Source organism: Cryptomeria japonica, chromosome 5 (assembly GCF_030272615.1).
Source record: "Cryptomeria japonica chromosome 5, Sugi_1.0, whole genome shotgun sequence".
Classification (NCBI taxonomy): domain Eukaryota; kingdom Viridiplantae; phylum Streptophyta; class Pinopsida; order Cupressales; family Cupressaceae; genus Cryptomeria; species Cryptomeria japonica.
Window position 1 is genome coordinate 412,727,609 of NC_081409.1, and position 23,468 is coordinate 412,751,076.

General features: G+C 37.3%; 1 protein-coding gene across 3 annotated transcripts in view; it reads left to right on the top strand.

Annotated features, from left to right (window-relative positions):
* LOC131076472 (cycloartenol synthase 2) overlaps nt 1-23,468 on the top strand; it is a 232,567-nt gene that overhangs the window by 12,296 nt on the left and 196,803 nt on the right. For all 3 annotated transcript variants that reach the window (XM_058013678.2, XM_058013676.2, XM_058013677.2), the window contains exons 3-7: nt 6,812-6,997; nt 7,441-7,530; nt 7,800-7,997; nt 8,079-8,163; nt 16,796-16,962. In XM_058013678.2, coding sequence (XP_057869661.2) covers nt 6,812-6,997; nt 7,441-7,530; nt 7,800-7,997; nt 8,079-8,163; nt 16,796-16,962 — 726 coding nt within the window. The remainder of the gene's footprint in view (nt 1-6,811; nt 6,998-7,440; nt 7,531-7,799; nt 7,998-8,078; nt 8,164-16,795; nt 16,963-23,468) is intronic.

Here is a 23,468-nt window from a genome sequence, read left to right on the forward strand (position 1 = left end):
ATAGGATCTAAAAGAGACTAATTCATATCATTAGAAACCAAGGGAGGAATACAGTCAAGAACAAGTCTCTCATCATCCACATGTTGTGGTCCTAGCTCATTAAATAAAAAAGAGAAATGCCTGACAAATTTGCTAGAAATATCTTGGAATGAAGAAAGAACTTCCCCTTGACTAGAGGTGAGGGAGGCTATAACATTACTACTTCTGTGCTCTTTGACCGAGTTGTGAAAAAAAAAGAGGTACTTTCATCTCCTTGCAACTAATCGGTATGAGATTTTTGTTTCCAAAAAATCTTCTCTCAAAGATCCCATTCAACTAGCTCCTTAGAGAGGGAGGATTCCTCTCTCACAAGATCCTTTATCAAACTCTCATCCATAATCTAAAAGTTAACTTTCTCTAACTTAGCTTGAAGATGCTTTTTCATATGAAAAAAATTCCCAAAGTAAACCTATTCAATTTCTTGAGCTTGCACTTGACAAATTGAAGGTGTTTGAAGAAGGAGAACATGCCCATGCCAAATCTAGGCTTGCCTTCTATCTCCCACCCCTCCAAAAGTTTAAATAGATGAACATATCAGAGCCATGTAAGCTGAAATTTAAAAGGTTGATTTTTTGTCAGTGATTCTATTGAGGAGTGAAATATGATGGGCCAATAATCAGACCCCTTCCATCCCAGAATCTCAGAGAATAAGTCCAATTGTCACCAAACCAAATTTCCGAAGTGATCAAAACTTTTTGAAATAGAATTTGTTCCACACCTTCTATTGGTCCAAGTAAAAGTTCCATTCCTTGGCATCACGTCTATAAGATTAAGAAAGGAAATGTTGTTGCTCATCAAGGTAGAGGAAGGACCCAAACACTTTGTAACTCCTCTTTTGTCATCCAAGGTAGTAATAGATTAAAATCACTTGCTATAATCTACAACATGTTGATTTTATGATCAGACTTGACAATCCATCAAATGCAGATCGCTGTCACTGTAACTTCATTCGGCAGCACTGAAGGATTTTCGCTCAGCTTGGAATACAAGTTCGCCAGCCTTTAGACAGATTCAGGAACCCTCGGTGATTTGCTGATTGCAGAGATAGGAAATTCGCTGATTGTATTGATGTTAGAATGATCACAAATCATCTTGTATATATATGAATTAATGCCTCCAATAGATCATAGTCGGCCTTGTAGTTTTGGCGCCAAGAATAGGATCAGACCTTTAATTACAAGTTACATATAGGTTGGCCCTAATTACAAGTTACATAATTGCACAAGGGGTTCGCCCATTTAGGGTCAGACCTAAATGCTTTACAAGTTACACAAATTACATGTTGCCGCCCATGATTACATAAATAACTTAAACTAGAATCCGATTCTAGCTACATATTTCAACACTCCCTCTTAGCTAGAGAGGATTTTATGAATAATCAAGTCACATAGATGCTATCACCATGGCTACTCCCATGGATGAAACACATGATACGTTCACCATAGCTACTCCCAGAGGGTGAACGAACTCATCATGGAATTTCTTCCATGATACCCACCATACCTACTCGCAGAGGGTGGAACGAGGGCTTTCACCTCAAACTTCTCCCAGAGAAGAATGCATCACCACCATGCCTACTCGCAGAGGGTGGATCCACCATACCTACTCGCAGAGGGTGGAACGAAAACTATTACACAAAAGATGAGTCTTCCTCTGAAGCTGAAAGAAATTGGCTCCCTTTGAGCCTAACAAGCTCCCTCTGAATGTTATAGCCTTCTCAGCAAGCTGCATCTCCATTATTCAGCCTGCATGACTTTCCCACAGGATGTATCAAGCTCATCCACCCTAGAATGTAATCTCCGTCCTAAAAACATTCAAGAGAGGTTACCAATAGTTTAAGACTATCATACATGATTCGCTATCCAATGAATTGATAACCGCGAAAAATTCAAAAAATACTTATCTCTTTATAAGTTAGTTTTCAACATAACCATCCACTTAGATCACACTGAATCATCTAATGATGGCTGCATGGCCTTCGGCCCTCGCCATCACTCAGAATCCATTCTCATCTATAAGCACTTCATAAATACCCTCGCCACTGGAGTGTGAATTTAGTTTGAAGTTTGGACACTGCTCTGATCTCTCAGTCTGCAAAAAGGATATAGGATCTACCTTCAAGCTGTTAGGCTTTATAGAAGGAACCCGCTCTGATACCATGTTGATTTTTTGATCAGACTTGACAATCCTTCAAATGCAGATCGCTGTCACTGTAACTTCATTCGGCAGCACTGAAGGATGTTCGCTCAGCTTGGAATACAAGTTCGCCAGCCTTTAGACAGATTTAGGAACCCTCGGTGATTTGCTGATTGCAGAGATAGGAAATTTGCTGATTGTATTGATGTTAGAATGATCACAAATCATCTTGTATATATATGAATTAATGCCTCCAATAGATCATAGTCGGCCTTGTAGTTTTGGCGCCAAGAATAGGATCAGACCTTTAATTACAAGTTACATATAGGTCGGCCCTAATTAGAAGTTACATAATTGCACAAGGGGTTCGCCCATTTAGGGTCAGACCTAAATGCTTTACAAGTTACACAAATTACATGTTGCCGCCCATGATTACATAAATGACTTAAACTAGAATCCGATTCTAGCTACATATTTCAACACAACAAACAATGCACAAGAGAACAAACAAATCTAATGTGAGACCATAATAGAACTTAAGTTGTCAACTCACTGGGCGCATAGGCATTGGTGACAAGATAGAAGCCCTAAAGATAAAGTATGAGGCCACCAAGGAAATTGAAAATGTATTGCTAACCTACCAAGGAGTTATACTATGAGGATCCCATAGGCATGCCAAACCACCCAAAGTACCCTAAGCTCCAATACAAAAACAATAACCACCTCTCTAGATCTTTGAGGTGATGTTAACCATATCTTTGCATGAAAATTTTGTTTCTTGAATGAAAAAAATATCATTTTTGTGATCTCTAATCATATCATGAGCGGCCTTTTGTCTAGGGCTGCTACTCAGACCCCTAACATTCCACAATATCACCTTCATTTTGGAGGAGTAGAAAAGTGAGAATCTAATGTCTTGATAACACCAGATTCATCCAAAGATTTCCCTATCAATTTTATTTTTTCCCGATCCTTCCTCCTTCCTACTTTTACCACCTTATCCATTCCACCCTTGTTAATGTTTATTTGTTGAAGACCTAAGACAAGAGGGGCTTTCTTTTTTCCTTCATCCTTGGTTTCAATATCTTGTATGGAATCTTGCATAACCTCATCCCCATTTACCTCTATCTGATTTTCTGTCAAGGGAGCATAATCAATTTTTCTGACATGAATATCAGTTTCCTCTTGGGGCTTTTCCTTACTCCCTAAATGAGAAGCAACAAGAAGCTCCCCTTCTTTAAATGATGTTTACAATTCAAAAGAAGGATTTGAAAAGGAATTAATACCTGGGTCATGGATACTTGTGTCTTGACCAACTCTTTTAAAGTCCTGCTCCACTGAGTTCAGTTCCTTAAAATTTTCTTGCACATCAAGTCTATTACCATAACTCCCTTTCAGAGCTGCTTTTGTTTTGACGATTAACTGGCTTCATCCTTGGACTAGATTTGACAGGCATGAATCCTTCTGAATCAGGCACCTTAGACTAAATAGGTTCTTTCCCTTTGCTTTTGCATTAACAACTTGAATATCAAGATTAGGAAGAGAAGATTGAGGGACCACTTTTTTGCAGTTTCTTTGAAGATGAACATATTCAAGACACATGTGGCGGTGAAAAGGAATTGCTTCATAATCTATCTACTGGATCCAAGGCATATTGTCCAATTTGATCTCTAGGAAATCAAGGAACCAATTATTTAGATCAATTTCAACACAAAGATGAGCAAACCTAGCAAACTTCCTGCCAAGGGTTTGGTGGGGCAGACTCACTGGTTTCTCATTAATTGCTGCTATACATTGCAAAATATCCAACCTTCAGAACTCCATTGGAAGTCTGGGAAGGAAAACCCAAACAGGTGTCTTGGGAGGCATCTCTTCCATAGGATTGAACCCTAGATGCCAAGGTTTGATGAATAAGCCTGTTTTTTTGAAAGTAAGGGCCTCCTTCAAAAATCTTATTTCGGCCTGCCATTCTGGAGAGCACCACAAAGAAACACCCATTAGCAGCAAGAATGATCTCCTAATCACTTTCTCAACTCCAATTTTTCTTGACCCAGTTCTCTAGAAAAGGCATACAAATTTGGAGCCCCATGAATTTACAAATGAGAGCATGCTCCTATAGGTATAAAACAAACTTCACAAAGGAATCCAAGTTAATGATCAACTACTGATGGCATGTCTTGCTGATCACTAAATCAATAAAGCACACATGAACTTACAATCAAACTAATAGGGCAATAATGATAGGAAGTTCAGGCAGAAACCAGAGACTCAAACACTTCAATACAATTCAGTCTGTCTCAATAATGACAGGAAACAGAACACTAATGCTTATAGAGCACAATGAACAGAAATTATTCTCATACACAATGTTCCACAGTGATTACAATGCTACTCGATCCCTGGAGGAATTGTCTGCAGTATTTGAATCTTGTTACAGACTCGTGTTATTCGTTACAACAGCCATGCTATTCTCTCACAGGCGGCCGTTTCCAGCCCAAACTCTCTGTTCCATCCTCTTCGTGGGATTTTCGACCAACTCTTTTACCCAACATGACCAACCCCGATACACTGGAAATCATCCTTCAAATAGGTGGGCAGTCGGTCCTTGACACAGTTGGTGGCTGTTCCACAACGACTAACTACGCCCAACACCCATCTAAAACAGTCCGTTCGCTGCCCATTGTCTTCCTGTCGCTGATGTGGCAGGAAGTCAGAAAAAAAAACCCGCGACAAGAATTCAAGAGAGATGAGCCTTATGGCAACGAAAACTCATAAAAACCCCTTTATTCCATACTGACCTGCAGAAACAACCAGAACAAAAACAAAAAACCAAAAATTGAAAGAAGAAACACAAAATAAAGAAAGGGAAGGAGATGCCCCTGCATCAACTACCAACGACAGCAAAAAAGAAAAAAGCACAGAAAGAAGAAACTGAACAGAAACGACAAAGGCCAAACCAAGCCCTAACCCAGAGAAGAAACGCTAACCACAAACCATAGCTGAAAAGGAAGCCAAAAAATTCTGCAAGTCAGATCCTTCACAAGACAAAACAAACCCTGCCACAAGATAAAAACCTCAGACTAGACCAATCCTTATTGCCAGGCGGCAGATGCATAAAAAATGCAGCACCAAAGGTTGCCACAGCAGATAAAAATGACCCCAAAAACCACAGGAGTGTGAGGAGCAAGACTGCCCTCACATGCACGCTATGCAATGCATAGAACAGGCCTCTCCCACTTGCCATTGTCCATTGTGCCTCTGAAAATACCACTACTTATCAACCCATTATCTTGCACTCAAGCTGCTTATGTGGCTTTTGAAAAGATGCTCATAATAAATATTTTTGATCTTTGTTGTTGTTTTCTTTTTAAAATTGGATAAAATGTACAAATATGGCTACCATAAATAGCTACGAACCAATGTAACAAAAGATAGCTCCTAAAAAGCACACCTTAATTTTTTGTTTTATGAGCATGGCCTGCTTTTGTATGCAATCTTCAAAAGGAGCCATTTGAATTGTGCATTCAACCCCAATGATATATTCGTACAACCTTCTACACTTCTCAACCCTCTTCTTGGCTCTCTCCCAAATATTCTCATAATCTTCTGAGATGCAATAATGACCTTATTCAATCTAGCACACCTTAATTTTTGCTTTATGAGCGTGGCCTGCTTTAGTATGCAATTTTTAAAAGGAGCCATTTGAAGTGTGCATTCAACCCCTATGATATCTTTGTACAACCTTCTACACCTTTCAAACCGCTTCTTGGCTCTCTCCCAAATATTCTCATAATCTTCAGAGATGCAAGCATGGCCTTATTCAATCTAGAGATCATAGATCTTTTTGAGCACTTGCCAAAATTCATAGGTCAAATGTTAAAGAAGTTATTATTGTAGGAGGAGTCTTTTTAATGAGAAACATTCAGTTTCTATAGGCCTTTAAATGCAGGAGAAAGCTTGGAGGGAGGGCAATGAGTAATACTACATCTCAATGGGGTTGATGGTCAGATAAGGTAAAGAGAATCATCCTAACTATATTATTGTCTAACATGGGGCACATTCCAAATAAGGTTTTATTGACAAGAAATCTATATGATCTTAAAAACACCCTTTTTAAAAATGTGACCTTCTATACAGTATACCTTTGCTCTCTTGTTTGCATCTAGCTAAGAGATCAACCAGATTCCTTCTCCCTTTAAATTTAGACCAAGAAAAACCTTAATTACCTTTCCAATCAAATTTGCAACCCCCATGCTTGTCCTCTCTATTTTTCATCATATTGAACTCACCACTAACAACCAAAGGGATATCCTTCAGGTTATTAGCCATTCAATTTGACAGGTGTACCCTTTCTTTATAGTCATTTTCTCATAACTTTTTAATTTTTAAAAATTATAACAAATCGTAGCCCACAATCATGAGAGTTTGCACTATAAATTGGACCAAGAAATTGCAGTTTAATAGTTTATTCTGTAATCAGATATAATGTTTATTATGTAATTCAGAAAGACCAAATTCATCTTCTGCAGCAGCTTCTAATTTATCTCTATGATTTGAAAGAAAATGTATCTTTGGGAAAACCCATGTAATATGCACATTCTATAATTTGAATATATTGCTTTTTTTTGTGTTGCAGTTTGCTAGAGAGTCTCCACTCCCTCCTCTTCCACCTCAAGTGAAAATAGAAAGTACGAGTGACATCACTGGGGAGGCAATAAAGACTACGCTGATTCGGGCAATACGTTTTTACGGGACTATTCAAGCACATGATGGGCATTGGGCTGGTGATTATGGTGGTCCTATGTTCCTTATGCCAGGTCTGGTGAGTAGCTTTATGGCATGCTCATTTGATTGTTCGATTTCCATCAGGTACACCAATTTGCATGCTTTTGCACCTGCTTCAATTGCTTCATGTCTTTATGCTTTAGCATATAAAAAGGACAGGTGCAAAAGTTTCTTAAAATTGTACATATTGTTACTTACCAAGCTATTAGCTAAGGCAGTGTTGATTCTTATAACACCGTTTTATGAGAATATGAGAGTGTCTATTAGCTTTACAACAGGACTTGCACGACAATCATCAATGTTTATGATGACTTATGTTTTGTCATAGGTAATCAATTGCAGTGTGGTATTTTAGTTTTTTGATGATGAATTTTGTTACTGCCCTTTTTGTTTGGTGTTTTGTAAATTGGATGCCCATTTCCAAGTACTTTTGTTTTGTATATTTTTCAAAAAATTGAGTTTTGATATTATATGGTGCAGGTTATTGTCTTGTATGTAACTGGAGCACTAAATGCTGTTTTATCGGAAGCACATCAAAAGGAAATGTGTTGTTACTTGTACAATCATCAGGCATATATGCTCCTCACAATCTGCAAAGGCATTCTTTCATTTTCTTAGTTTGAATGTTAAGCTTGAGCAAGCAACACCATTAACTTGACATCTTTGTGCATTATAAAGAAGATTGATTACCTATCTTGTCCATACATAATGCTGTGCCAATTCTTTGTATGTCTTATTCTCCATTATGATTATCAAGATTTTGTACCATAGCAAATTGAGAAAACAGAGTTCCCCTTGTGAGTAGAAACAGTGTAATTTATTGTATACTTATTTTGTAGAATGAAGACGGTGGATGGGGATTACATATTGAAGGTCACAGCACGATGTTTGGGACAGTTCTAAACTACGTGACTTTAAGACTTCTTGGCCAAGGGCCTGATGGAGGAGACAAAGGAGCAATGGAAAGAGGGCGTGCATGGATTTTGGACCATGGTGGTGCTACTGCAATACCTTCATGGGGAAAAATGTGGCTTTCTGTATGTTATTAGTTTAACTCATTGCACTAATTTAAAGATTTCCAATAAAGAGAAGACTAACCCAATTATGCATGAACATAGGTGCTTGGAGTATTTGATTGGTCTGGAAACAATCCATTGCCGCCAGAGATATGGCTTCTTCCTTATTTTCTTCCGGTTCATCCAGGTTGCTTATTCAGCATTGATCTTACAGAAAATGTATTAAGCCAATGTAATATTAGCTGTTATTGGAATGCTTTCCTTTCTTACTTTATAACTATGAATTTTTTAAGTTTTCAGACAAATCGTGACACCTGTGACTGTGGTGTGGAATGCGCTGATCTTAATTTCAAGTATCAGGTGTTTGGAAAAAGAAGGGATTTAATTCCAGTTCTTGTTTGTCATGCATTCAGAAATTGAAATGGAAAATGTCGGTATTAATTTGGGAAATAATTTATTTGTAGAAGAGAAAATGTGTTTTGCTCATTGTTTCATTTCATTTACTTGATGGAGAAATGCTCCTTCACTAACTAAAAAGATCAAACAGACATATGAAATGGTTGTGACATGAAGGAATTAACTTACATTTTAAGGCATTCAAACAATTGGTTGCCGAAAGGACTTCATTGGTTTCTCCCTTTTGAAAAACACACAGCTTAATGCCTTGTTTGCAAAATGTACATTTTAATTGTTTGTTTTTTTGAGAAAATTTATGAAGGGTTTCTATTGAGGCCCTTGCCCATGCAAAAGCTCAAAAACGCATAGAACAAGATGGCAACACAAGGGGATGGATCTCAACTGATACATAGCCAACTAGGCCAATAAACTAAGAAAATGGCAAACATGGCATCAATAGAAAACCAAACCTAAACAAAAAATGGCCGCAACACATAAAGATGCCATCTAGCATTGTTCTTATGTTCACAGAGATGTTCCTAGCCCTTGTTCTCTCATATTTGAAAGTTTAACAACTCACTTGACTCAATTCCAGACAAGAGGGTTTGCTGACCACTAGCAAGATACCAAAGGATTGGTAATTCAGAGTGCACTGCACATAAAGATGCCATCTAGCATTGTTCTTATGATCACAGAGATGTTCCTAGCCCTTGTTCTCTCAAATTTGAAAGTTTAAGAACTCACTTGACTCAATTCCAGACAAGAGGGTTTGCTGACCACTAGCAAGATACCAATGGATTGGCAATTCAGAGTGCACTGCACATAAAGATGCCATCTAGCATTGTTCTTATGTTCACAGATATGTTCCTAGCCCTTGTTCTCTCATATTTGAAAGTTTAAGAACTCACTTGACTCAATTCCAGACAAGAGGGTTTGCTGACCACTAGCAAGATATCAATGGATTGGTAATTCAGAGTGCACTACACATAAACTAACGACATGGGTTTAAGGAGGAAAACTTTTGGCATCTCGACTCATCTCCAATCAGGTTCCATCCATTGAGTTTGCTCAGCAAGCCAATTAGTTAGTCAAAATACAGAGCTAGTAGGAATAAGAAGGTGATGTGTGACATCCCCTTCAATTTCAAAGGGGTCATTATAAACAAGAGAAGTGAGCAATTTCTCATGTTTAAGTTGGCAGACCTCAGATTAGAACTCATGAAGACTATTGGATCTACGACCTAGATGGTTTTGAGGCTAGCTGGATTAGGTGCTTGTAGTCCAAAGAGAAATCCATTTATAAGAGTCGGCCAACCATCGAAGCAAATAGGTGCCCCACAAAAGATGTATTAAGCGTTTACATAGAAATATTTGAGTGCCCTATGAGCCTCTCCCACCCTAGGAGAGATGCTATGCAATAGTTCACAATTATGACCCAAGCAAAATCATGACATATGCTATTTTCAAGACCCTTAAAGCCCAGGATTGGATTGAGGAGAAGATTAGTGCCTATTGGAAGTATGGGTAGGAGGTCATGGAGCTGTAGTGGACATTCAAAGAGGTCATGATTGACAAAATATGGGGATATCTTTGGGATGAAGAACATGACTCCTTAGCCTCTGGTAATAATGTTAGCAACATCCAACCCAAGGGTTATCTCTAAAGCGCAATGGGAGCGAGAAGAAAAGAAGAATGCAATCCATTTGTTGAGGCTAGTAGTGGCTTAGTTGAGGAGGTCCTATCAACTCAAGTGACTTGTAGTCAAGCACCATGGTTCCATTTTGTTCATATTCTCCAAGACTAGGCATCACAAGACCTCACCTACTCAACTTAGCAACGTTTGGCATTTGGGATCCTTGAGGTGCAATTACATCAAGCACACTAAGGCAAATGGAGAGGTTTTAGAAGATTAAGCAACCTCACCTATTTGAATCACAATTAATAGGAGAAGCTCTACCCCCTCCCTCTTTGGTAGCTAAAGGAACAACTTGCCTTTGCTACACATACAATTCCGAGCCAAGGCTTGGAAAATCTGAATTCCACATAAGAAAGGAGAGGTTGATTGTAGCATATGACTTCAAGGAGTAACATGTTGAGACAACATGAATATTGTAGCAAGACATCTCTCAATAACTACTCTCATACTTGCTTGTGTAGTTAAGTATCTTTATTCCTCTTCTCTTTATTTTTCCTTGTACCACTATTCTATCTATTGCAACCCATTCCGATCCATTAGTTGTACCAATACAAATCCCATCCTTGTTGACAAAGTCACTTGGATAGGTCTTTCATTTAATTGGAAGCAATCTACTTCCTATCATCTTAGTTGTCTCTTAATTGATGCAAGAAGTTTTTGCTGATGCTACTTAATCTCCAATTGCTCAAGTCATTCCTCCACCTCCCACTTTTATATGTGCTTCTCAATTGAACTTGTTGCTTCACCATCACCTTCATTTCAAATAGTACTTAACCCATTGTTTATATAAAATGGCAATTTAACATTCAACTATGGTTGGTTTATAATCATCCAAAAAGGCTTTGGTTTCACTCGTGGCTCAACTATATAATCATCTTGCTTTCTTATAGTTCCTTATTCCAATCTTAGAACAAGTTGTTTTTGCATTTGATCTTCTTTCTTTTTTGCCTTTCATTGTGATGATCTACTCTCATGTGCCTTTTGGAGTGGTATTGGCTCCAACTCAACAAATAGTTACCTTCTTGTATGTGATGCCTCTCAAGTCTCAGCTCCTTATTTGTGACAATTTTTATCAATTCACATTTGAATTGCACCAACAAATGATGATGGCAACATAGGAATACGAGGCTAAAATTGATAATCATAGACAAAGATACGACACAAAATTAGGATAAAAATGTGTGTGCTCCTTACATAATCTTGCACAACAATCTCTTATGATTGTTTAGATGACCTTGACCGTGGACAAGCTGCAAGGCTTGATGACACTAGAAGACTATTTGGTCCATGTGGTCAATATGACTCGTGCTCAAACCAACCCAAAAGATCGAGTTGAATTCATGGAGGAGACCCAAAAGATGATCATCACCCAATTTCTTAAGGTGAGACAAAAATTGGAAGGAGGGAAGTAGAGCTCACAAACATCCTTAAACAACTCTAGGCCCAGGGGATATCATAGGATCAATAGTTGCAAAATCTAACCAAAGGGCTCTAATGTAGAGTGGTAGGTGATTTGTTCCAAGCGAAGAGGGAGAAATTTGTGTGCCTACAAATAGAGGAGAATAAATTGAAGGTCACTGTAGAAGGCTACAAGCAAAGTATTGAGAAGGCTGAGGGTTACAATAGAGAAGAATTATAGAAACAATTAGGCTACATAAAAGAGTGAGCTAATTGTTGGACTCAAAAGAAAACATTGAAGGAAGTAGTTGCTTCCAAGGAACAAGTTGTCCATCAATTGTAAGAGGAGATACATAGTGCTACACAATTAGCTGGCTATATGCCCTTAATTCTAGAATTGTACATTTCATATCGTATGATGATCTTGTAGATGGCCACAAAGCTTAGCTCCATGTTGAAATTCATAGAGTCTACACAAACTCTCAATATGGAAGTTAAATTTGAGGTCGATAAAGTCCTAGAATCACTCGCTTCTAAGGTCACTCAAGCACAAGGCTTCATGTATAAATTATATAGCGTACTTGATTTGCTAGGTATTGTCAAGATTGACAATAGGAGAATTGTGGGCATGAAGGTAAATAAGATCCTTAGTAAGGATAAAGCCACTCTAAAGTGTAAAGCATTGCTATTTGTTTTGGACTAGGCTATGTAGGAGATGAGAGGGCATAATGTCTCTTTGGTATAGTAGGGGCTTTTGTGCCCATTTGATGATAATGACATGCTTTAAAAGAAGAAGGATTTAGAGAATTGCTTGCGCAAAAGAAAGTAGATTAGACATCATTACAGAGGTGGTCTTTTGCCCAATGACACAACTTGATGTGTAGGTCAAGGCTATTGTCGAAGAAGTGTGTAACATCTCCCACAAAGACATCATTCAATAGGGCAAGGCCTTTGAGGCATTCAAAAGGTGGGAGATCCCAATCGAGTTGGAGTGGAGTCCACTCCAAGCCGCTCTTAAAAAGTTGTGAATTTTGCTAGTGCTTTGTACCAATTTTTTTTGTATTTTGCTACATGCACTAAATATTGGTGTCTTTTCATCTTGCAAGAAAGGATCCAATGAGAGGTCATTAGAATTGTAGAGCATTCTCTCTTTGTGCTTGGTTCAAGCCTTTTGGTTTTTCCTTCATGGGTAGGTTTTATCATGCCCTCCTCCTATAGCCCCAACATCTCTTCAACAATGTGGGCTTTTGAATTTTATCTAAGTGTGGTGGGTTAGTTGTTTTCACGTGATCTTACTGATTATTAGAATCCGACACTCTCCCTTCTAGAATTTGGTCTTTAGTGCGAGAATTTAGGGACCTTTGGAAAGTTGGCTCTTCATATAATGAAGGTGTAGGATGGATCACCTTATAATTGTTCAATCTTCCACAAGATCAATGGTCCACACATTGTATTGATTTTGTTAATCTTGCGAAACATAATATTGATGCGCCATTGGCTAAGTGACAACATATGAGCAAGGTGGGCCCTATTGTTTGCGCAAAGAAAAGCCAAAGCATGCTGATGTTAGCTTGGCAAGATGGTAAGATTTGGTACCTGTAAAAGGTTGTCAATGTGATAACAAATTATCATTGTGCCATTGGCCAATGCATTTACATTGTCATTGGTGGGCCCTTCCACTTTGTGGCACCTTATCATAAAGGCACATAATAAGAGCACTCTATATTTGTTTGATCTTCTCCAAGATTAGTGGTTCAAGCATGGGATTGAAATTGCTAGTTTGGCAACTTCATATTAGTGTGCCCTTGGTTCATGAGTCAACATAAGCAATTTGGTGGCCTTTGCCACTTGCCCAACACATATATAACCAAAAGGCAGAATTTATGCATGGTAACCTAGTGCACTATTTAAAGATTGTTAGTTTGACAACCCTTTCTTGTTGTGTATTGGTCAAAACATCCAATCGTCATTTTGGTGGTTTTTGCTCTTTGCCCTTTGCAATATCCACAGGCCAATCAAAAGAAAGTAGTTGACCCCCCACACAATGTGTCCCACTTGTGGAACATCTTGAATTTTGCCTAAAATTAAAATCTAATGATTAAATCATATAGGGGTTCCACCATAGGGGCTTTGTCTAAAGGGGCTTAGATCAAATCCACTTGGATAGAACCCCTAGCTTGAGTCAAACTCTCGATTAAATCTCCTTTGCAACTATCAAATTGTTGACAAGAACAAAATTTTGCTCCACCTTTGGAGGATCAAATGAAGTCATTTAGAAATGCTATTTTGTAAATATGTAGCATTTAGTATTAGCTTTACTAAAATTATAATGTGCATTATGTTTTCTTTAACACATTTTTTTAATTTTATAATCAATCTAGTCCATTACAAAAAAACAATGACCTCTATTCAAGACATGAGATAAAATGACATTATCAGAAAAATCTCAAAAAATGCATTGCACTCCATGGATGTATTTATTGCAATGGATTTTGTTTTGACAGATATGCTAAGAGAAATGTGCTATGTAATAATCAATGTTCCACAGAGTTTCCTGATGGGGGTTGGGGGGACTTGGGGGTGGGTTTTGGGGACTAGGGGACCAAGGGCCTAAATTTGGGCATGGTGGGTGGATGGCGACAGAGTGGTGATGTGGGGTAGTGCTGATGTAAAAATAGAGGTGAATTGAAATCTTCAAGGCAAAATATGCAATATAACATCTCTGTGAGTGGCCCACGAAAGGCCAACTAGTTCTTACAAAGTTAAAGGTTGCAATCAATATGTAATGCCATGTGCCATATAGCAAGCGACCCGGCGGCGTCCTCGACAGAGGTGGCAGAAGTGTGATATGGTGGGACGTTTCCCCTAATTCCCCAAGTCTTGAGAACGCGCCCCTACAAGGGACGCGGGTTTTTTTTGGTTGGGGGACATGTCCCCGTGGAACATTGGGAATAATATAGGTCTGAAATTTTTGTTAGTACTAACTCAAAAACAAAAATAAATAAAATAATTAATAAAAACTACCAAGATTTTTAAATGCACTAGATATTTGAGTTTATTATGTAATTCCAATAAATCATTAAATTTTTTAACTTGTAGTGAAAGTTATGTCTTACAATATACTTTCAATCTATAAAAACAAGTTAAAAATTTGATTGAAAAAAATAAAAAATTGTGATCAATATATGAAGTTGTGATCATTCTATTCTCTTTTTGTCTATTTGGTAGCCTTTTACTCTTTTAGTGAATTCCTCAAATATAGTTTTTTTTAATTGTTGTTGGGCAAAGTCTATAGTTAGTGAATGCGAAATCTAGTTTAATGGATGCTTTCTCAAATGTTCATTTAGATTATAACTTTGAGTTCAACATGTGTTTAGTTTCTTTTCTCTTTCCACCCTCAATTTGGTTTGAAATAGCTTATTGAAAATCTCACACAAAGTCAACTTTTAGAATCCTGGAGGTTGTCTTGTAAATCATGTCCCATGTTTGATGCAAGTTTATGCAAAAATGTAAACTTGAGTATCAATACTGATCTTGCCAAGGATTTAAGTATAGCTCACAAAATGAGTAAAGTTTAGGATTTGGCTCAAAACATGGCTTGATGCAAAAAAAAAATTGTATGGGTAGAACAAGAAACAACAAATGCTTTGATTCCATGTTATTTCTCTTATAAGGTGTAGTTGATACTTTTCTCTCTCGCTTGATCTTAATTGGATTGATATTATTCCCACACCAACATCCGATATAGGTATTTGGCAGATGTCTATGTCATGTGGATGATCTGTTCTTAACTTCTTCATAATTTCATTAAGTTTCTAACCTACTTTGAATTTCCTTCTGTTATTTTCTTTTTTACTTAAATTGTGGGTTCATGAATAAATTCTTCTGATTCACTAGCAAGGTATGACATACACTTATTCTATTCGACTTGTCTATTATTAGTTACGCGAACCAATGTTAAAGGTCCACATGATCATGTAGCAAAGAATAAACATAAAATATCTATAACAGAACTAAAGAACAACATGGGAAGTATAGAAAGAGTGTAACCTTTTGGCAGTGTCTATTCAAAACAGTAAATAAGTGTTTTAATGTACCCCTTCTGTTTTGTTTTTCCAGTTATTGATTTTAGTTTACAACATCATTATCATGTTTCTAGTCAATGTTGTTCTGAGCAATACTGCTTGCTTTCTGTTTTATTAATTCCATAGCCTCTGGGCCATCTCCATAAAATATGGGTATTACATTTACACTAACGATAAATTCACTGCAGCACTCACCTGGAAGTATGTGAGCATATAGAAAAGCAGTTGTCACCATAGTAACCTTGCAGTTACATGGCATTGATGCGATGTGGCAGAAGTGTAAATAAAATTGAATTACCTCAGTTAAAAACAGGAAAAATTTGACAAAAACTTGGTTAACTAAAAAAATAATATCATATTTGTAATTTTTTATTTTTTATTTTTTAAATTCATGTCAAATAGAGTGCATAGAAATTAGAAATAAACATAATCTATTAAAAAAATTCAAGATATGAAAAAAACAAATAGGATTTTTGAAAACTGTTATTCTATTTGTACCTAAGAGGGTTTATTTAAAAAATGTATGGTTGGTCCTAATGTAGGCAAGTGCTACCTTAAATGAACATAGCCTTCTATTTTAGGGGCAACCCAATGTTTTATACTGAATACTTATTAGGATATAATTATAAGAAAAATCCTCATTAGTTTTAAAATTTTAAGTCAAAAATTAATTTGTTCCAAATTTAACTTGAAAATTTGGAATGCCCTAGCCTTCACCCTAAACTATAAATGTCCAACCTTCCCCTGCTTTTTTCCCTTTTCATCGGTGTAAAAATGAGCCAAAAATGGAAAGGTACACATAAAAACGTTTAAGAACCACTTTTTGAAAAACTTGGGAAACAGAAAGGTAAATGAGGGAGGTGGTGATTACTCGAGGTTAAATGTGGCTTTTTGGAGCATAATGCTACTATTGTTGCCACCTTCAATAGAGAAATCCAATAGTTTTAACTCTAATAGGTGTGCCATATCACTTTGGTAACCATGGAATACCACAATCAATATGCCCATTGGTTACAGCACATACAGCTGAAACCCTGAAACTAGTGTGTTGTCTTTGTTATTTTATTCTGGGTTCCTCTCTATAACACCAGGATGAGCTAGTTCCAGTGGTACATTATTACAAATTTACAAGTATATGATTTTTTTATGCTCATTGAGAGCTTGTTTAACAGGCTCTCTACAAGTTTTTTTTTTCTGTTCTGTAGCTGTTATCATGAGCTTATCAGTGTTTTTTATTTTTTGCAGGGAGAATGTGGTGTCATTGTAGAATGGTCTATTTGCCAATGTCATATTTGTATGGGCGTAGATTTGTGGGACAGATAACAAAGGCTGTTATCTCTTTAAGAAATGAGCTCTATACCATGCCTTATGAGAAAATAGACTGGAATATAGCACGTAGTATGTGTGCAAAGGTTACTACTTTTCTCTTGCTTTAATATCTATTCCTTTTGTTTTCTGCAATATAAATGCTTAAAATTTAGTTGTAGTTGCTAGATTTTTGCTAATTTCTCATATGATACATAAGATCATTGGAATGCTTGTAGGAAAATTTCAATAGACTTCACTTGAAAGAAGAAAAATATATTACTCTTCTCGATACTTAATCATGAGAAATTGTCAACAGAACTGAAGGTTACATATTTTTCTAAAGGCTGGGTGTGTTAGGTATTCTTCACCCTCATTTGGGTTGAAATCCAATTCAACAGTAAAAGAAAATATTCAATCACAGACATGTGGAACATGTGATGGGTGGCTCCCAGTCGTACCCACTATAAAATCACGGCAGATCTATTCAATGGTGTCATTTGAAGGCATTACTATTGAGTTAGCCATGCTTGTAAGCACATCGACACCATTAGCTATTATATTTTTTCAAACACATAATAAGAGGCATATGTAATGCTTTCCAACATGAAGTAGCAAGCGAGCCACTTTCTTGAAATTTAGTGACAAGTGATTGCAATAAATTGTGCAATTATTGCAATACATTTGTGGGAGGCACTTAAAGTAATTAAAATTATGAAATTACCTGTAATGCATTATAATAGAAGTGCTTGTGAACTCTACGATTCTTATACTTGGCTTGTTCACTTGTGTCCATTTTTGTCTCCAAATATTTGCTTCAGTAGCTTCATCTTTAACTGTGCTTCAAATGTTCTTGTAGTTGAATGTTTTGCCTCCATTGCTAAATTTGAATTCTACAGTTTCTAAAATTTAATTTCTTGCTTGCGTTTTTTTCATTAATGCCAGATTATTTGCTGTCTTTATTCAATCATTCACCTTTCCTCCTTTTCCCTCTCAAGGATATCCTCTTACAAAGTGAAGAGTTTGTTGTACCCATATGGGTTTTTTTGTATCGAGTCAAGATTTAAGCCAAAATCCTCTTATTTCTCATCTTGAAGCCATACTTGAGTCCTCGTGCCTAGCGGTTATCAGTGTTGTGATTGTTTTTAGCTAACAAATTTACAGGCTCAATAAATAAATTTTTAGTGAATCAAGTAGGGGTGAATCAAGTAGGGCAAATACAAAAGCTTGTATTATTAAGGAAATTCATAGATGTTCTAAATTTCTAATACATTAAAATGGTGAGTAGGGCTATTGAAGTACATATACAAAAAGGAAGAACAATTTCTGATGATTTCAAATTGGAAAAAGGTTAGTAAATGGTGAGGAACACACTACGGAGAGAGATTGTCATGTTTTGGTGATCTTAAAGTGAAAAAGTAAATTGGAAAAGTACATGAACTTTTCAATGTGAATTTAGAACAAAAATCACTTAAAGTGACTCAAAAAGGTCCTTTATCACTCAAGTGTCAAAGCTCAACATTGGCATATGCCCAAAAGTGCATCAATATCTTTGGGGGCATGCTAGTGAGAAAACATCATTGAGTCGAGTTATAAAAAGAAAAATTAAATTGGAAAAAGTACACAAACTTTTCAATGTCAATTACAATTTAGAACAAAAATCACTTAAAAGTGACTCTAAAAGGTCATCAATATCCACGGGGGCATGCTAGGTGAGATAAAATCATCGAGTAGAGTGAAAAATATAAGGAAGAGTGCAATACATCCCCTAGGAGTGTGCCCAAGCCACTTAATGTCATCATGAAAAAGTACACTAAGGATCTTGGGTGCCTGCTGCATGCCTGAAGTTACAAAAGTTAATTGGAAAATAAAAGAAAATATGCCATTTCATTTTTTGAGCATGCGCTTGGAGGGGTGGATGCCAAAACTCAATGAAAGAACATAAGAAAAGTGACCTTTAAGTGTTAAAGTGTGCTCCTAAAAAGGATAATGCAATTTTTGAATATGAACAAGTGTCATTCAAGTGTTAAAGTGTGCTAGTCAAAGTGAAATGCAAGTGAAAGGTGCATGCAAAGGTCAAAAAGTGCGCCTTATGAAGGATAAAGTACTAAAAAACATGGAGAATTGCTCAAGGAAACTAAAAAGTGTGTTTTAGCATAGAGATGTCCAAGTTTCACTTTCAAAGTTTCAAAAACACCAAAAGACAAGATCTAGCAATTTTTCCAAAATTTGTGATAGAAAAATTGGTAAAAAATCAGAATTGGAGTTTAAGTTTAGACTCTTAGAGCATCATTTTCCACTCAATGCTGCTTCAAAAGTTTATTGTGACCAATTGCTCAAAAGCTTGTAAAGTCTTCTTTCCAACAAATTTGAAATCAATTTTTTATTGAGATCTATGTGAGGTGTACACCAAACAAACAAATTTTGCGGGGGAAATGAGCAGAAAAAAATCGTTAAGAGTTCTGGGCTAAGTCCTCCAATTTCGACAATTCATAGTTGATCTATGGTTTTTTGGGCCCTGATGCAATGGTAGGGTTGGATTTGACTCAAATTGATGGCAACTTAAGAAAAGATTTATTTGTTGGACAGTTCAATGATTGCCACATAGCAGATTGATGAAAGGATCAGTAGCATATTTTATAGCAGATTTATATGTTGAGGTTGGTGCCTCATCTTGGTGAAGTTGGTGCTTCATCTAGTGGAGTTGGTGCTTCACTTGAAGGGGTTGGAGCCTCTTGTAAGTTGGTGCTTACGAATTTGGGGAGTTGGTGCTCACAAATCAATCCAGGGGTTGGTGCCTGTTGGGTCTCAAATCAACAGATTGGATAGGTTCTAAGGAAATGCCAACTCCTATGGTCAAACCTTCCAATTGACTTGGCCAACTTATAGAGTGAACCTGTTTAGTTGTTAACTCTCTCACTTTAGGTTCTGCAGGACCTAGGCGGGTATTCACCAGTTGTCTTTAATGACCGGTGCTTTTTATAGCAGATTAAGTGTCCTGATCTGGTTTCCTCCTATCTCAGGATGGCATAAATTCCTAGGATGGAGACATAGCAGATGAGTTCAAGATTGTTGTTGTAGAAGCTATTCGATCTATTTTTCTTACTTAGTTACTCCTCTTGTTTTAAAATAACATATGATGAATATGATGATAAGTGTAATTTGTAAATAACCAGTGCCTTCTTCGCTGTTTGGGCTACAGAGTCATTATATTTTCTTTAGGACTTACTGTGCGGACCTGTGAGACAGTTTTTTAACCCACCCCTTTATGGACCTGTCGGTTATTATTTCTTTTGAGATCAATTGAATGCTTATATCATAAGTTGCTTAAATGGATTTAACCCTACCTTTAAGGGACCATTCAAGTAAGTACTGCGAAGAACAATTATAATTCGCAAGCAGAACTTTTATTTCAACCTTATAACATACGACATAAATTTCATTCCAAGAATATGAATAACCTCATCTCTTTGGATAATATCACAAGCGATTGCCAAAACAAAATGAAATAATCCACAACACATACGCAAAGAAAAACAACTGATCATAGCATGTATTCCATCAAAATTTGTATAACAAAAAACTTACAGGTTGGCATACATTGCTATCTTGTTCCTATGTGTCTATTGTTACCATATTACAAAAACCTCTCTCACATATATATGAGAGCAAAAGTCATTTATGAAAAGACGTGTCTTTTCAAAATACTAATTGTTAATTTGAATATTCCTAACAAACTTAAGTAAAAAGAGATTAAGAATTCCTAAATGGTGAATATAATCATCTTCTTTGAAGGTCTTGATCTTAACACTCTGTTTCTTCAATTCTTCTCCTTGTGAAAGGTATTCGAAGATCATCTGGTTGACGGTAGGGGCCATGTCTTTGCTTCGGTCCAATCTTGACAGAGCCCGATCCTTGATGTTTACAAGCTCATTCCGCAAATCTTCCATAGACATTACTCCTCCTTTATAGAACGAGGGCATTCCAATAGGGCTCCCATCATCCAATTCTTTAAGATCTCGCTTTAGCATATCTTCGAATTTAACATGATCTTCTATATATGAAGTCCCTTCAGCCTTCTCCTCTGGCGTCATCACATCAACACTGCTTATTACCTCATGCAATCGTGCTTTTAACCTTTCATGCTCTCTTAATGCTTTTATGGTTCCAGTGTACACCCTCCAGTAATGTTCGACATGTATAAGCATGGTGTTGAATCGGTGTTCAATGATGTCGTTAACCAGTTTATCCATCTTTTGCTGGATATTATTTACCTGTTTGGTAGCCTTATCTGCTTGATACTTCCAATATAGAGCATCAGAAACATCATCCAAGCTCTGTCCTGTGGGATATGAGGCATATTCATTCAAGGGAGTGCCTGTCTCAAGTTGTAATATTTTCGTTTGTAACTTTTGGTTCTCCTCTTTAGACTTTTCATACAAGCCCTTATAGGTAATATTTTCCCTGACCAAAAACTCTGTCTGATCCATATTTAATTTGGCTACATCCAGGTTCAACTTTGCAGTGACCCTAGGGTCAGTCTTTCCAACCTGATGAATCATGAGGTGTCCAAAAGTTTCTTCGATATCCACAATAATTGGCCTTTTTCCCTTTGGATATAATGCCCATTGTAGGAGAGCCTTTTGATCAGGATCATACCCGGATCCTAGGAACAATTTATCTACCTCCTGAGGCAACACTTGTTGATTCAAGTCCTGTTTCTTCAAGAATCCGTCAAACAGAAGTGCTGAATTTATGTCCCAACCAGAAAAGATGATAACACCAGCCTCTTTTAATATTTTCCTCCCTTTCTCAGGGGTCATATCTTTCATGAGGGTATCGATTTCATCCTGTAGTCTTTCATCTGTTCTTCTTCTGGTCTTCCAGCCATGCTTTGTTTCACATGGGCCCCTTTATACTGGTACAAGAATGAAAGGAATTCCCTCGAAGAGGCGAATCCGTCATCAGCAACAAAGTCCTCATGCTCTGTCATCCTTATGTCAACTACATCTTTAATGTTGAATTCACCAGTGTCCACATCCACCTCTGCTTCAAAACCGGGGGGATAATCTTCTCTAGGAGAGTCAGCAGGGATGCTACTAGCAGCTGATTTCGGTGACATGTGAGCCAACGGTTGACTATCCTTTTCAGTATTGATAAAATGAAGGAACTGTGGGGGCACTCTATGCATAATCTCTACTTCATGTTGAAGTAGCCTTTTAGCTATCTCCAAAGGGTCTTGGAGGTTTCCAAGCAAGTCTCCATCCACCATCCCCCTTGCTCTTTTCCATTTGAAGGCTTCCCAAGTCATTTCGCTTCTTTCTCTCAAAACCCTGGCCTCTTCCCTTTCAAGGTTCTTGATTAAGTCATCTGGCATTTTAGCCACATGTATTCCGGCTTTTAGTTTTTGTGACACCCTGGCAACTCTTATATATCCCTCAGGATCAAAGTTCTCTCTAGGATCACCCAGAGTCATGCCATAATAATCTAATTTATTTTGAAGTAAATGATAGCTTTTTGAACTTTTAACAATAAAATCAGAAAAAACCAATAACCCTGGAACAATGGATTGTTTACCAAAATCCGTAAGATGTTTGGCACTGACAGTAGATAATTGTCTCACAATCTCCAGGCTAGCCACCCTGTTTGGTACGGTAATTGGAAGCATGTATGGCTTTCCTTCATACCCAAATACCCTGATTTCTGTATGATTATTGTGGCAATACCAGTCACCCCAGTTGTGATCAATCTGGGACTCTGGAGAGAAGTCTTTTGGCCTGAGGAATCTCTTAATTTCAGGGGACAAAGTATAATCTCTATGTTGTCCAAAGGCCGCACTAAGGGGTTTCACAAAATATTCCTGAAAGTGCCAGTATTGGTTGTTCATGAATCTTTGATCCCATGCAGAAACCCATAACTGAACTGGTTTCTTCAAACCATTCTTATCATAAGCTCTGATGCAGAAATCGTCTGACCAGAAATTGATTTCTTGTCCACAATAAAGAATAATGTGCATCAATAAAGAGTACAATGAGAAATGGATATTCACAAGGTCTCCTTTCAACTTTTCCAACCCATGATTTAGGGCATCTGCAACATAAGTGGCATAATCAAATGACCTAGGGTCTTTCGATTGTAAATCAGCACACAGAACCATAACCCCAATATCCATGAGAGGATGAGCCTCTAAGCCTAATACTTGGGCTGCAGCATAATATGTATACTTAAAATACGGATGGAATTGGTTGACATCAAATGGCACCTTGTCATTTTTGCTGAATGGAACAAAGGACCCGCCCACTTTCGGCCGGTGAATGGGTAATCTCCATGTCCTGTAGATGTTTTCTAAGCTAAAGAATTCTCGCGACAGTTTCTGCATATCAATTTTCTCTTCTACTTCCCAGTCTAGATCAAATACCATATCAATAGTCTGTTTGTTAATCACCACCAAGGGATTCCCTTGGTAGTCGCATATGGTTTTGGTTCTCGGATCATAGCAATCCACCAGAGCTTTCATTAATTCAACATCCACAAATACATTCGGGACTACCAATTTCCCTAAGTTTTTCTTCCATAGGTTACTTATGGGCTCAGGAGCATCCCTGCTCTTGTA